Consider the following 16,619-nt stretch of genomic DNA (forward strand, 5'->3'; position numbering starts at 1 on the left):
TTCTAAGGGTTTTCACTCGTTTAATATATTATAGATAGATTATAGATTATCATTCAGGTGTCTTTTAAATTTGGTAAAAAAAAATTTGCCTAATTTACTTATTTCTCTAATGAATTTAAAATCAACTAAAATAATTTAGTAACTTTTCCTTATTTGAGATATTAAATTTAGAACTTTCAAACCGATTAATATTGTATATTAATTTTTTCTTATTTAGAACTCTCTTATATATAGAGATAGAAAAATACCAACATCATAAAATTTTTGAGGTATGCTTCTAATCTCGAGCATTTTTTTTGTTTCATGAATTTTACACTTTTTTTCTTCAAGATATATGTTTTTCCTAACACGAACATTTAAATATTTGTTTTTCCTTCAGCATGTTTATTGGTTCTTCTTCTACTTTATTATTTTTTTTTCACCATCGATATTTGTTCTGTTTCTACTTTATTATAGTTTTCTTTGTTATTATTTTTGTTATAAGTAGTTGTCTAATATTATTATACTCATATATAATATAGCTTTATTCTTTAGAATATGTTTCCGTGCATCAAGATTAATATATATAATTTTAATTTTTGATATTAGTAGCAAAATTTTGTTCACTATGTTTAATTTACTCCTCAATTGTAGTGTGATGATGAATTATCATTATATTAATTTGAGATTTTTGTAGGAACCTGTAAATTTTAAAATCTACTCTATGTTTATATAAACATTTCCATGTTTATACAGCTAATTATAGTTGTGACTACTTAAATATATTATGTAGGAACCGATAATTATAGAGACACCAAATCTCAAAGTATATTGTTAATCGACGAAAAAATTTTATAAAGAAGGGGACATAAAACCTTATATCCCAAGATAAACATGTCATATTTACACATTCAAAAATAATCCAATCATTATATCTTTATAATAACATTAATTTTCACTATTTAAACAAATATTGCATTTCATGTAACATTAATAAGTTTTTATAAAATAAATTGTTATTTTTATTATTATATATTAACTGGCGCAATATACACGTGCAAAGCGCGTATAATAGACTAATGAGAAAATAAGTAGAAAACTCACTTATTTTCTCAAAAAATATTTTTCATGAAAAATATTTTCCATCATACCAAACACACCCTACAAGGCAATCGTCAGTTTTTCTTCTTCTTGTTAACATTATTATCACTTTAATTAAAAATAAAAAAGAATATATATATATATATATATATATATATATATATTATATAAAATGAAGGACAAGGTACCTTTTTCAAGGAAAAAATAAAAAAATACATCACATAAAATGAGAGTAAGAATAATATCTTTTTCGATCAATAGCATTATAACATACAACGAAATTTGTACTTAGAAAATATATTGAGTATGTTATTGTTATTTGAATCATAAATATTTTAGATTTTTTCAAATAGATAATTTACTACTCTATTTTCACTCACATCAAAAGACACCTAATTAATATTGTTATTTTGATAAAATGTACTATAATTCATTTAATATTTTATAAGACTATTCTGTCATGAATAGTTATGTCTGCACACTTCACGGTTCTCAACATGAAGAGAGAGAATGAGTTTATGCAAAGTTGAAAGAATTTATTCTCTCTTAATTATATTTTCACTTGATACATTTTTTCAAGTATGACATTAAAATGTTCACAAGAGATTATGTTTGCTACCTAATTATTAAATCAAAAACACTTATGCATAAAATTATGTCATTTTTGATCTGTAGTTTGAAAATTCGCGTAACTATATACATATAGATGTTATTCAGAAGGGTATATTCTTCGACTATACAAGATAAATTTTATATGGCCATACTTTTAAATTGGTATAGTCATGATATTTTTTTCTTAAAATAAAATGAAGACGAGGAAATGAATGTTGTCCGTTTCTTTCCATTTCTTTAGGAAAATTGTTACGTTCCAAGAAAGGTGCCTTTTTTTTCCCTGTTAAGGTTCCAAGATGGCCATTTTTGTTAACATGTGAAAATGAGACATCAAGCGTAAAACAACCATAGAACCACTGGAAGGTTCTAGAGAGAAAAAATGGAGAACGGTTTATTCTTCTATTCTCAATCCTCAGAAAACGAAAGATGAAGAAAAAATATCTTCTTAGTGTATTGGGTCGGGTCCCATGTGTATGTATATACATTTAGTAGGCCCAAAAATACAAATACAAAGACACTGCACATAAATATAATATCTACTGTGAGGCCCACTATGTACAACTAATAATGGATCCAAGTCATTATCAAGTAACTCCAACACCCCCACCACCACCACCCCGCGCAAGTTGGAGGGGGAAAGAACTCCCAACTTGGGAAGATGATCATGTTATTGAACTCCAGTGAGGCATTTGGTAAACATGTCAGCAAGCTGGGAGGAACTACAAGTGTGAGATAAAGAGATCAGTCCATCAGAAAGCTTGGTTCGAACAAAGTGACAGTCCAGTTCTATATGCTTCGTTCGCTCGTAAAAGATGGGATTCCTAGAAATGTGGATACCAGCCTGATTATCACACAACAAAGGCACAAGTGTTAGACCAGATAAACCAAAATCAGACTGTAGACGAGTGATCCAGGTGATCTCAGCAGCCACCTTACTCATGGCCCTATACTCAGCCTCAACCGAAGAAAGAGAAACAATAACCTGTTTCTTAGATTTTTAACTAACCAAACTGTCGCCCAAGAATATACAAAAACCAATCACAGATTTACGACTATCAGCACAAGCACCCCAATCACTGTCACAATAAGCAATAAGAGACAAATCAGGAGATGTCGAAAGGAAAATGCCAGATTTACGAGTACCTTTGAGATATCTGAGTAAATACAACGCAACATTCAAGTGGGGAACACAAGGATATTGCATATATCGGCTCAAATATTGTACAACAAAGCAAATATCAGGTCGCATATGTGTGAGAAAATTGAATTTTCCAACTGAACATCTGTAATCAGTAGGATTAGGAAGGGGATCACCAACATTGGTCTGAAGCTTAGTATTAAGATCAAGTGGACAGACCACAGGGGAACAATCCAGACTATTGTAGGACTTTAACAAGTCAGAAATGAACTTCCTTTGGTGGAGTAACACCCCAAAAGAAGTGTAAAGAACTTCCATGCCTAAGAAATAGTTAAGAGAACCCAGATCTTTGATCCGGAAGGAGGAATTCAAGTAAGACTTGAGATCAATAATTTCAACAAATCACAACCAGTCAGGATAATATCACCAACATATATAGCCAGTAACACCAAGGAATCGCCAGATCCCTTTTTGAAAAGGAAATAATCATTAAGAGAGTGAGTATACCCCCTGGAGTAAAGGGCTTGAGAGAGCTTGCCGTACCACTGCCTGGAAAGTTGTCTCAACCCATAAAGAAACTTTTGAAGCTTGTAAATAAGAGGACCAGCATTGGAAAAAGAGCCAGTTGGATAATCGATAGTTAAACTAGGAGGGAGCCTCATGAATACCTCCTCATCAAGATCCCCATGTAAAAAAACATTATTAACATCAAGTTGGAACATTAGCCAGGATTTCTTAACAGTAACAACAATTAAGGTTTCGAAAGCATTATTACTCTTAACAATGAACACTTTGGAATTAAATTGAGTCTCAACCAAGACAATAAATGCTTTGAGAAGATCAAAATCATTACTCTTGACACCCATTAAATGGGTCCAATAGCCCTACAAAAATCATTAGCAATGGTCAAAAAGTACTTTGAACCACCATAATTAGGGGAATGATAGGGACCCAAGTATCTATGTGAATCAATTGAAAAGGAGCAATACTCTTAATGGACTATCGGGAAAAGGCAATCTGGCCTGTCTGGCCAAGGGGTAGATAGGACAAGGAAAAGATTGTTTAGAGGATATAACAGGTAAAATGGCAGAAATATGCTTCATCTTGGAAAAAAAGATATGACCAAGTCTATAATGCCAAACAACATCAGTTTTATTAAAATCAATAGGTAGAATAGCTACAGATTGAACACAAGTACTAGAAGTAATATGAGGAACAGAATTAGATGTATGGCTACCACAAGGAACATAATTACATGTAATACTACTGGATGGTTGGGAAGATGAAGAAAACAACAAGAGCTTATAGAAACCATTGTCTACCTTACCAAGAACCAAAGGCATCTTCAGAGAAGGGGTTGTAAAACACAGAAATTTCGAGTAAAGTAAACAATCCCATTAAGTTGTTGTAATATTTTGTTTATAGAAATCAGATTGTACTGAAAGCTAGGGATATATAGTACATCATGGAGAGTGATATGAGGGAATAACGTTAAGGAACCTTTGTTGGTAACTTCAATTTTATACCTATTAGGAAGGGAAACAAGAAGAGGAATAACCAAGGCTTGAACATTAAAGAGTAGGTTTAGGTGGGAAGTCATATGATCAGAAGCCCCAGAATCTATTGTTTTGCAAAATTTTTGATTTTTGAAAGAGTCGCCACTTAATTTTGAAAAAGAAATAAGAAACCTTTATAAAACATTTTAAACAATTCAAAATAGGGAAATCGTTTTAAGTTAGAGATTCTAGATAAGCGGTTCCTATTAACGTTTTAGGAAAGTGTTAGACACCTAAAACGTCCGCTAACTTGCGGTTATCCGGACTGTTTGAAAATCGTCTTTTGATTAACTTCGAAAAGATTAATTTGTTGAAATAGTGATTTGATTTTTTCAAAAAAAAAAAAGACTTGTATAAAATAGATTTAGGCGACTTAGTAGAGATTTTAACTAAGTCTAAACGAAACTAATAAACACATAAAAGGGGAAGGGAGGAGAAAGTAAAGGATTTAGGTCATTAGGCCCAAATCAACGAGACCTGTCCTAGTCTAGTTGGGCTTTCAACCCATTTCACCTGTCCTAAACTATTTTTCGAGTCTTTGGCTCGAGTCTTTCTCCACCTGTATTAAATACAACTTTGGCTTCGAGGACGAAATGAATGAATAAATAAATGACTAAATGAATAAATAAAAAAAAGACAATAATAAAAATTGAGACTTTTCAAGTCTTTTAGTGACCTCGTCAATGGGTTTTGACCCATTTTCCTTCTTTGTCTATCTTCTAGTACCCGCACGCTATGTAGTGGACTTTGGATTTAAACTTCGAAATTGACTCAAAGGGGTGAGCCTCATTTACCCATTACGAAATGCAGGAGGAGAGGAGTCCATTTGAACTCGAGATATTTTTTTGCATGCAAAGAAAAGATAAAGAAATTAATATATGTTCAAAGCATAAAAGTGACATATTTCAAAGTAAAAGAAACTATCAAGAACCAATTTTTGAATGATAAGAATAAGCACACTTGCACAAGAATGAGAGTCAACAAATAAAAAATGCAAAGCAAAAGTTTCATAATCATACTATGCATGAGTAAAAAATATCCAAATAATTTTATTTAGCCGCAAAAGTTCGAACTTTCTTATCATTTTGAAAAGACAACATGCGAACAAAGAAGAATAAACATCTTGGATGAAAAATAAAGTTAGCACTTCATATCTTATATGAGGGTTTTGAAATCCACTAAAATAATTAGTAAGCAAATGACAAATTCTTGACTTAACTAATTACTATTTTTATTAAGGCGCAACACATAATAATAACTATTCTTCCAACATAAAATAAACAACTTTACATGCTAAAAAAAAATATATCTACCAACAATAAGTTTAAACAAGACAAGGGTATTGTTTTTCAAGTAAAGATCTAAATTTTATCCAAAATAATCAAAGAATAAAGTAAAAAAAGAGTAACAATCAATATTATCTATTCTTTTCAACATAAAGGAAATAACTTTATATGCTAAAAACAAATATATCTACCAACAATAAGTTTAAACAAGACATGGGTATCGTTTTTTAAGTAAAGTTCTAAACTTTATTCAAATAATCAAAGAATAAGGTGAAAAGGCAAAACATTCAACATTAACTATTCTTCTAAGCATAAAGAAAATAACTTTACATACTAAAAATAAATGTATCCAACAACAATGAATTTAAAAAAATATATAAATACATTTTTTAAACAAAGATTGAAACTTTATCCAAAATAATCAAAGAATAAATTCAAAAAAGGCACAATACAACTATTGCCAGCTCATTTTTATATCATGAACATGAAAATAATTAGAATATTGATACCACAACGTCCTAGGCCTTCAAGGCCATTTACAACATACAATCCCAAGAAATAAAATTATATCTACGAACTACGAAGAAAAAAAAAAGATGAAGAGAAAAACAAAAATAAAAACTAAAATAATAAAAAAAGAAAAAAAAGGTGTGTTTACCTTTTGGGGGGCAGCAATTATGATCAATTTTCAATTATGGTCAAATCTAATAGATTGACTAAATTAAATTAAAATTCGATACAAATTAATACCCTTTTTTTTTATTCCGAGCTTCTTGATTTAATAAAATGAATGCATATTTATTCAAATAAATTATTTTTGAGAATAAATTATATTTAAATTAAGATTTTAATCATTTGAATTTATTTTCAAGATAAGCCTTAATTAAATCCGATATTTTATAAAATAAATATTTAAGTAACAAATTATATAATCTCGTATAACTGAGCACGATAGTATATAATCGCTACTTAAAATGACAAAATCACGTACGAAAAATATTTTAAGTTTTTTTTTATTTGGATGAAATAATTATTTTGGTTTATTAAAAACTGAAGAAACTCAGGATTAAATTTAGTCGTGGAGGGCAAAAAATTAGGTGTCAACAACTGCCCCCTCCCTTTGGGTGGGGTGGATGTAAGTAATCCTGGGCAAAGGGAGGTTGACATTCCTAATTTTTGTCCGACCATAGATTCGAATCTGAATGAGGTAAGTTTTCGCACGAGTTTCATAGAGTCATGGTCGGACCTCAGTATTAGGTTTCCTACATATTTCAAGTTACATGAGAATTCAGGCCACTTGTAGTTCATAGAGCTTGATTTAAAGCACGATTTTCAAAAAAAATCACAAGTTATCTCAGTTTTAGAGTGTTTGATAAAATCGAGAAACTGGGGAATAAAGGGATTACAGACCATCTTTGGCTCGGAATGAGTGACAAGTTGATCGAGTTGTAGAAAAGAAGCGTGTAACCTCTTAACCATGAATGCGGGATCCTTCACATCCATAGTCAAGAACTTACCTGGACATAATTTTCAAAACTCTAAGTGTGTTGCCACCCGAATTTGAAAAAAAAAGAAGGTTACCCTCGGCATGAGTTTAAAAATATCCCGAAGGTGAAGTTGAAACCAGAATATCCTGAAATACTCACATGTCTTCTAACATGGGTGTGGTTGGATGGTGGTGGTGATCATCCTTAAGCTCGCGTCCAAAGAATTTGACGTCCCTCTTTAGACTGTCCCATTTTGCTGCTAAGAAAGAGTTTCACGTTGTGCTGCGTCCTACCTGAAGTTGTTCGCACCTGTGGTTTTTATTTGAGAGTTTCATCCTCTCGGATGCTCTCAACAATACTTTAAAAAAAGTGTTAGTACTAAACATAATTCACGAAAGAGATATGTAGTCTTTTATCATATCTCCACGTGAGTTGTGGCCTGAAAAGCCGAGTCATCTCTTCATGTACCTATTTAGAATGAAATAACTGTCAACAACAAATATAACAACCCTCTTGGTTGTTGTATAATTATGACATTTATCGGTTTAATACGTATTCAAAGTGGGGTGGCCCTTTTGGACATCGACGATACTTTATGGAAAACGGTCTCTACAACCGTGTAATCTTGTGCTGGTGTGGCAACCTTTTTGGTTACCTATATCACTTGTTGTATGTGGAATGATAACCTCTTCGGTTATAGCCGATGATAGATTTATAAATTTCCTTAAATTGTCAATCTTTGGATAATTTTGCGTATTATTTGATGTTGGATATGAGGCGACTTATAGATATCCTTTGAATTGCTAGCTTTTAGATAATCCTGCACACTATCCGACTTTGGGTAAGAGATGGCTTACAGATATCCCTCCAATCGCTAGCTTTCAAGTGTTCCTGCGCATCATCCGACCTTGGATACAATATGGCTTATAGATAATCCCTCAAATTGTTAGTCTTTAGGAAATATTATATATCATTTATCCTTAGATAGCGACTTAAAGGTGTCCCTTTAAATGGTGTGCTCTCAATGCATTCAGATGCTGATTTATAAAATAATGAGATATCCTTGACGTCAGCATTTTTGTCTAGCGCGTCAACAGATATTGAATATCTTCTGGGGCGATAGTATGAGATGGCCTTTGCGGTAATGATATATAATGGCCCTTGGGGCAACGCCTTGCGGCAATGATATGTAATGGCCCTTGGGGCAACGCCTTGCGGTAATGATATATAATGGCCCTTGGGGCAACGCCTTGCGACAATGATATGCAATGGCCCTTGGGTCAACGCCTTGCTGCAATGATATGTAATGGCCCTTGGGCAATGATATGTAATAGCTCTTGAGGCAATGTCTTGCGGCTATGATGTGTAATGGCCCTTGGAGCAATGATATGCAATAGCCCTTGGGGCAATGATATGCAATGGCTCTTGAGGAAATGCCTTGCGGCTATGATGTGTAATGGCCCTTGGGGCAATGATATGCAATAGCTCTTGGGACAACGATATGAAATAGCTCTTGAGGCAATGCCTTGCGGCTATGATATGTAATGGCCCTTGGGGCAATAATATGCAATAGCCCTTGCAATGATATACAATAGCTCTTGAGGCAATGTCTTGCGGCTATGATGTGTAATGGCCCTTGAGGCAATGATATGCAATAGCCCTTGGGGCAGTGATATGCAATAGCTCTTGAGGAAATGCCTTGCGGCTGTAATGTGTAATGGCCCTTGGGCAATGATATGCAATAGCCCTTGGGGTAATGGTATGAAATAGCTCTTGAGGCAATGTCTTGCGACTATGATATGTAATGGCCCTTGGGGCAATAATATGCAATAGCTCTTGAGGCAATGCCTTGCGGCTATGATGCGTAATTTTACCTAACTTCATTTGTCAGTGTCCTGCTTTCTACATGTACCTGTACTCAAGGTAGACGATTAGTAGACACAAAGTCGTTTTTACTAGCGACTATTTTTAGGAAACTTCTAAATACGATATGTGTAAGGAAGACAAAGAGCTTTTGTGTGTTGCCTACGATCTCAAGAAATGAGATGGACAAATCAAAAGGTCCTCAATAAATGGGCATTAAACCTATTTTTAGGGTTGCCCTAAAATACCGTTCTTGGGTATTAATGCTCTATTGTGGCTCCCACTTTGCTTGGGAATTTTTGAAAGAGACCCTCATTTTTGTGTATCGATCCCTGCATCCACAAAAAATGATTAGTTTGAATAAAGTACTCCATGTTGACCTTCTTCGATCCTCGATTTGCTCCTTTCCATCTCTTGGGCATTCCGTCATGTTGGGACTTCCATCCTAACACTCCATCCCAATTGATGTCTAGAAAAGTACTAAATGAATGATTTTGAAAATAGTCTTAAATTTTTTAAAATAATTTTGAAAACTTCTGTAAAACTTTAGAAAATCTCTGCCAATCATGTCATGTACTAGCTCAACGAACGTCTTCCTCGTGGTTTTGACTATATTCGACGGATGGTTTCCAAAACTCATGATCATTGTTGGAGGATTTTTTCAAGTAGTGCTATCATAGGCAAAAATTGAGTCTACCCAGACTTTGTTACAGACGGTGGCTTCCAAAGCCTTACTTTAACCTCTGGTGCTGGGGAATTTGGAATATGTTCCGGCATTTGGTGAAAATTTTGAGGTCTTCCTCAAAATTTCTGCCCCAGTTTAAAGTTGTTTGAGAAGATACCAATCCGAGTTGATCTGAAGTCTTTGCTGATCTTCATTCTCTTTGTTGGATGTCGATCTTTTCTTGTGAATTTTTGAGATTCCTTTTAAAAAATTCTGCCCCAGTTTCCATTTCCTAGGGTTATATGATCGAGCCATTGGGGCGCCTACGTATCCCGTTAAAGCAGGAATTAAGTTAAACGTAGTTCAAGACTACGCTAGGGATATACAAAAGAAATTAATGGGTTGACCGAAGCTGACATAGGTCGCATACATATCCCTTTCTCGGAAATTCAGATCATCACGTAGTTCATACATAAAGAGAAAGGATAAATTATCCTAAGGGGTTGACCGAAGCCGACATAGGCCGCCTACGTATCCCTTTCTTGTGAATTCAGGTTAAACATAGTTCGTACATAAAAAGAAAGGATAAGTTTTTCTAAGGGGTTGACCGAAGCCGACATAGGCCGCCTACGTATCCCATTCTTGGGAATTCAAGTCAAACATAGTTCGTACATAAAAGGAAAGGGTAAATTTTCCTAAGGGGTTGACCGAAGCCGACATAGGCCACCTACGTATCCCTTTTGGGGAACTCAGGTCAAACGTAGTTCGTACATAAAAGGAAAGGATAAATTTTCCTAACGGGTTGACCGAAGACGACATAGGCCGCCTACGTATCTCATTCTTGAGAATTCAGGTCAAACGTAGTTCGCACATGAACTCATAATGGCCCTAAAATACTCTTATTCATCTTACTAGGATATAAATAAGTACTTCGAAGGATCAAATATCCGATTTCCTTAGTCATTGCCTTAATAGTTAACCATCTTGGTTTCCTCTAGATTAGGCTTCTTTGATTCTCGAACTCTTTGACTCTTCTGTTGACTGTTCTAGGGCTATCATTATTTTGCTTCTTGACATGACATGATAATGGCAGGTTTTAAGTTACTGTTATACGATGGGTGATGATTCATGAGTGGAGTGGAGGTCCAATTCAATAATGTTTCCTCCCATTAATCTTCCATGATCTCATTTGTCTTGGAAAATTCTTTCCTCACATTTTCCTTATTCCATCCTCGAGACCATTGCTTACATGTTTGAAAAATGATTAGTAGAATTCAGTTTTACTACTAGTCATTTTTCTCTTTCTATAACAAAGCTATAGTCAAGAAGGGGATCTCTTATTCATTTTGATCGGGTGAAGTAGGGCCATTTTGTGCCAACACAGAGTAGTTTCTATTATCTACAAAGTAAGAACAACTCAAATGCTGACGTGTTAGGTTCCGTTAGTAATAAGTAAAGCAAGATGATAAGGTAGGAAGTAAACACATAGAGTTGTTTCTCATCTCATGCGAATTGATCCATGAAGTAATGATGACTCGAGGATTTCAATGAACAGGATTTTGCTCAATGTAATGGATAGGTGGAATTTGTCGGGAAGGTTCAACTCTTCTTCTTCCTTCAAGAAAGTGGAGGACAACAGAGCTTTTGGAGATATGGGCCGAGCCGAAAGGCTGCCTACGTATCTTACGGAGGAGAAATCAGGCCCTACATAGTTCGAAACTATAACGACATTTTCTAATTCTAAAGTCAACTTTCCTAAAATGGTAGCGATCATTTTGGAAGTTTTAAGAATGACTATGGACTTTTCTGAGAAACTTGGGAGACTTGGAGTACTTTTGGTCTGACTTTTGTATAGTGGGGTATATTTCTTCCTAGAGATGTTCTATGGAAAACGGGATTGGATCAGTTTGCCTTTGATTTGAATCAACACAACACGTATAAGCACATAAACAGTTATATTACACTAGCATATTGTAATAAACGTGCATCCTAATTAGGTGACCCATTTGAGCCAAGGGTTTAGGCCTAACGAATTTTGAAGAAAATATACGCCTTTTTAAAGTCAATTCATTATCACCAAAAACCATCAATGACATAAATGTCTACAAAAGTTGCATAAAAGGGATACAATTTTTAGGGAAAGGGAATAATGTCCCACGCAGGGGATACTAATTACTGAATGTTTCTTCTATCAGCTTTCGCCTTCTTAGCTTCGTCCATTTCTTATATTGGTGACATCCATTGACGTTAAAACTATGCCTTAGATGCCATGCAACTATCCAAATCGATCAATTTCTTGCTTGGCTTGTTTCAATTCCTTCGTCAATCGATGTACGATTGAGACATCCTAGTATAAAAGTGAGTAAAACGAGTTTTCTCCCGACCCCCAAAGGATAATGGATTGGATTAAACAAACATATATTTCTTCGACACTTAAATATAATTCGTCTGTAATTGACTTAGTATCAATAGACGCAGGGCAAGTTTTCTAATGGGTCCAATAACCCCTTCGGCTATTGGGTCATCCTAGGCTCATGCCTAAAATAGGGTTTTGTTTTCGTTCTATCCTAAGTGTCTAGAGTGGGTTTGAGCATTGGGTCTCAAGCGGACAACTTGAGTTTGAAAATACGAACAACCATCAGACGACTCACGTGCTAATAAGCCGTTCTTATTTCCAACACATTTTGAAATTGATCAATAGGGGTCGGTATACCTACGAAACCCCAAAACAGTTTAAATAATGCATGAATATGCCATGAGATGCGATAGTTAAACTTTACATAATCGAAACATATAAACACATAAACAGCTAATGAAAAGACAAAATCAAACATTTGGTTAGAACCTAATTAAAGATCCACAACAGAGTAGCCATTTCTGTTTTCCAAAAATATTTTATTTTTGAAAGAGTCGCCACTTAATTTTGAAATGAAATTAAGAAACCTTTATAAAATATTTTAAACGATTCAAAACAGAAAAATCGTTTTAAGTTAGAGATTCTAGATAAGCGATTCCTATTAACGTTTTAGGAAGGTGTTAGACACCTAAAACATCCGCTAACTTGCAGTTATTCGGACTATTTGAAAATCGTCTTTTGATTAACTTCGAAAAGATTAATTTGTTGAAATAGTGATTTGATTTTTTCAAAAAAAAAAAAAGACTTGTATAAAATAAATTTAGGCGACTTGGTAGAGATTTTAACTAAGTCTAAACAACACTAACAAACAAATAAACAAATAAAAAGGGAAGGGAGGAGAAAGTAAAGGACATAGGCCATTAAGCCCAAATCAACGAGACCTGTCCTAGTCTAGTTGGGCTTTCAACCCATTTCACCTGTCCTAAACTATTTTTCGAGCCTTTGGCTCGAGTCTTGCTCCACCTATATTAAATACAACTTTGGCTTCGAGGACGAAATGAATGAATAAATAAATGACTAAATGAATAAATAAAAAGAAGACAATAATAAAAATTGAGACTTTTCAAGTTTTTTAGTGACCTCATCAATGAGTTTTGACCCATTTTTCTTCTTTGTCTATCTTCTAGCACCTGCACGCCATGTAGTGGAGTTTGGATTTAAACTTCGAACTTGACTCGAAGGGGTGAACTTGTGATAGCTCATTTTTATATCATGAACATGAAAATAATTAGAATATCGATACCACAACGTCCTAGTGCCTTCAAGGCCATCTACAACATATAATCCCAAGAAATAAAATTATATCTACGAACTACGAAGAAGAAAAAGAGAAAGAGAAAAACGATAATAAAAACTAAAATAATAAAAAAAAAGGAAAAAAAAAAAGATGTGTTTACCTTTTGGGGGCAGCAAAACGAGACTACGAGCTTCGTTGGAATCAACCACCACCGAAAAACGTTGCCGGCAACTCAAAAATTTTGATTAGCCGATCAACTTTATGAAACAAAAATTTTTACTAAATAAAAATAACTATTTTTGCTTAAAAGGATTTTTTTCACCTTTCTAGCCTTTTTTTTTCTTCCTTCTCCTTCTCTACCAAAGTAGTGGTAGTATTTATAGAAGATAATGGGGTGTTTTTTTCTTTTTCCACCTATGTGGAGAAAAATTTTATAGAAAAGGATAGAGATTTATTTCTTGTCACCCACCAATGTGGGAGAAAAAGTATTTAGGGGGGTTGGAATGTAAAGATTAAAGATAAGATGAGGTGGAAGATAATGTGAGGGGAAATAGTACAAAGTAGTACAAACTTTGAATTTCAAAATTGAAAAAGGACAAAGTTGGGGGGAATAGTACAATTTGAATTTATTTTTTGATGGAAATTGGGTAAAAGTTATAAGAGTTCTTGAGAATTTTGGGGTTATTTAAACTATAACCTCAATTGGAATTTAAAATTTAGCCATATTTATTTATTTTGACCAAATTAAAAATTAATTGACGAATTGCATTACAATTATGACCACTTTTCAATTATGGTCAAATCTAATAGATTGACTAAATTAAATTAAAATTCAATACGAATTAATATCTTTTTTTTTATTCCGAGCTTCTTGATTTAATAAAATGAATGCATATTTATTCAAATAAATTATTTTTGAGAATAAATTATATTTAAATTAAGATTTTAATCATTTGAATTTATTTTCAAGATAAGCCTTAATTATATTCGATATTTTGTAAAATAAATATTTAAGTAATAAATTGTATAATCTCGTATAACTGAACACGATAGTATATAATCGCTACTTAAAATGATAAAATCACGTACGAAAAATATTTTAAGTTTTTTTTTTATTTGGATGAAATAATTATTTTGGTTTATTAAAAACTGAATAAAGTCAGGATTAAATTTAATCGTAGAGGGCAAAAATTAGATGTCAATATCTATGATCCATAAGAAATTATCTACTGTAGTGAGCATACAGGATTGGGACAAGGGGATGGCATCAGCCAACTTACCAGCAAAGGCAGCAGAAGCCATCAAAGAAGATGAAGGTGCATCAGGAGCAGGCTGGGACAGTTGAGTCTGCTGCAGCAGGCTTAAAAGCTGAGTATGTTGATCAACAGTAAGTCCAAGAAGTGGGGAAGTAGTGACTGGAGTACTGGAAACTGCAGGCTCAACAGGTGGTGCAGTTTCAGCATGTACAACAGCCCTTCGAGGACCTAGAGACTTGGTAAATTTGAAGCCAGGAGGAAAGCCATGTAGTTTGCAGCATTTATCAATGTTGTAGCCTGGTTTCTTGCAATATTTGCACACTAAATTGGGTTTGGGTCCAGATGTGTCAAAAGTAATCCTAGGTGAGTAAGTGAAATTCCTTATTACCCCAGCATTAATTGGAATAGATGGGTATGAGAAGAACAAGGATGGAGAAGTGGATACTTGTTGTTTCTCATCATTTAGAAGGAGACAGTATGCCAAGCTAACCAAAGGTAATGGCTTCATCATTAGAATGTGACTCCTAACTTGGGTGTAGGCATCAGGCCCAATAAAAACTGATAGAGCTTCTGTTCATCCCCATCTTCCTAGTATAAAAGCCTAGCATTACAAGTGCAAGATCTGGCTCGCCTAGTCAAAATGGATGCTAATTCATCCCAAAGTTGTTTAATCATGTTGAAGTAAAACACAATATTTAAGGACCCTTGAGAAATATGTGCAAGTTCCTTTTTCAACTCAAAAACCCTAACACCATCGACTTTACCATACCTCTCTTCCAGTTCATTCCATACTTCACTAGCAAACCCAGAATATTCAACACTTTTACTGACTTCCTTGGATAAGGAATTAAGAAGCCAAGATAGAACGAGATCGTTACATCTCTGCCATTGTCTGGCCAAAGGAGAATCAAACGAAGGTCGTACTGTACTTACATCGACAAATTCAAGCTTATTGCGCACTGAAAGAGTGACTAGAATAGTCCATCTCCAACTGGCATAACCAGTGCCATCAAATGAAATAGCAACAAGTGAACCCCTAGAATATCATAAGGGTGAACATACAGTGGGTGACAGGGATGAGTATAATCATCCTGTGAAACTCAGTTCGAGGTGAGACAGTAGACACACTCTAGGAGATGAAGAAGGAACACCATCCATTGAGTCAAAACACCAAATAGAGAAGATGAGAAGAAAATACCAGCCTCTTTCAATGCCGAAAAGAGAAACTGTCTTGTCTACTGCAACACCGGTTAACCGATGAGAACACCAAAAAATTCTCCACAAATCACTGCAACTTCAGAATCTCCAATGACAAAGAACGAATTCCGTCCAGTTGTTGAAAAAAACTATAAAACCTTGGAAACCCTCTTGAGAACCACTGCAAATCGAGAATCGACGAAGGATTTCGTCTAATCGTCGACGAAAACCGTAAAGACCCAAAAAAACGCTTCACTAATCCGCAAAAAATGCACCAAATGAAGGAGGGAACCCAAATCTATCAGCATCCGAGCTTTGATACCACGTTAACATGTGAAAATGAGACATCAAGCGTAAAGCAACCATGGAACCACTGGAAGGTTCTAGAGAGAAAAAAATGGAGAAAACAGTTTATTCTTCTATTTCAATCCTCAAAAAATGAAAGATGAAGAAAAAATATCTTATTAGTGTATTGGGTCGGGTCCCATGTGTGTATATATATATTTAGTAGGTATAGAAATACAAATACAAAGACACTACACATAAATATAATATCTACGAGACCCACTATGTACAACTAATAATGGATCCAAGTCATTATCAAGTAACTCCAACAGTTTTTCCATATAAAAGTGTTGAGGTTCCAAGATGGCCAGATTCCAAAGTAGTATTTGCTCCTATATTAATTGAATTTAATTTTATGGTTGATTTGATATGATGTACATCTAAAAATTTGAAATCTGATTCGTAAATTATTTCTAGGAGTGTGCATCGGTCGGTTCCATTTGATTTAATGTATTATTGATTTGATTTATCGATTTTTAATT

The 16,619-nt window shown here is 34.2% G+C and overlaps 1 protein-coding gene across 6 annotated transcripts; it reads right to left on the reverse strand.

The window, feature by feature from the left end:
- Positions 1-2,072: 2,072 nt before the first annotated feature.
- LOC107850724 (retrovirus-related Pol polyprotein from transposon RE1) lies at positions 2,073-16,261 on the reverse strand. 6 transcript variants are annotated; one of them, XM_016695452.2, is made up of 3 exons: positions 14,620-16,261; positions 13,183-13,232; positions 2,120-2,533 (listed from the first exon to the last, which is right to left on the reverse strand). In XM_016695452.2, exons 1-2 carry the CDS (start codon positions 15,104-15,106, stop codon positions 13,219-13,221), a joined length of 501 nt encoding a protein of 166 aa, XP_016550938.1. In that variant the 5' UTR covers positions 15,107-16,261; the 3' UTR covers positions 2,120-2,533; positions 13,183-13,218. The 6 variants fall into 6 exon arrangements, 3 of the variants coding, with proteins under 3 accessions (XP_016550938.1, XP_016550937.1, XP_047256679.1); XR_007048150.1 differs by lacking the exons at positions 13,183-13,232; positions 14,620-16,261 and adding an exon at positions 4,158-4,585 and having other exon boundaries at positions 2,073-2,533; XR_007048149.1 differs by lacking the exons at positions 13,183-13,232; positions 14,620-16,261 and adding an exon at positions 4,153-4,585 and having other exon boundaries at positions 2,073-2,533.
- Positions 16,262-16,619: the final 358 nt, after the last annotated feature.

This window comes from Capsicum annuum, chromosome 12 (assembly GCF_002878395.1).
Source record: "Capsicum annuum cultivar UCD-10X-F1 chromosome 12, UCD10Xv1.1, whole genome shotgun sequence".
NCBI classification, from domain to species: Eukaryota; Viridiplantae; Streptophyta; class Magnoliopsida; order Solanales; family Solanaceae; genus Capsicum; species Capsicum annuum.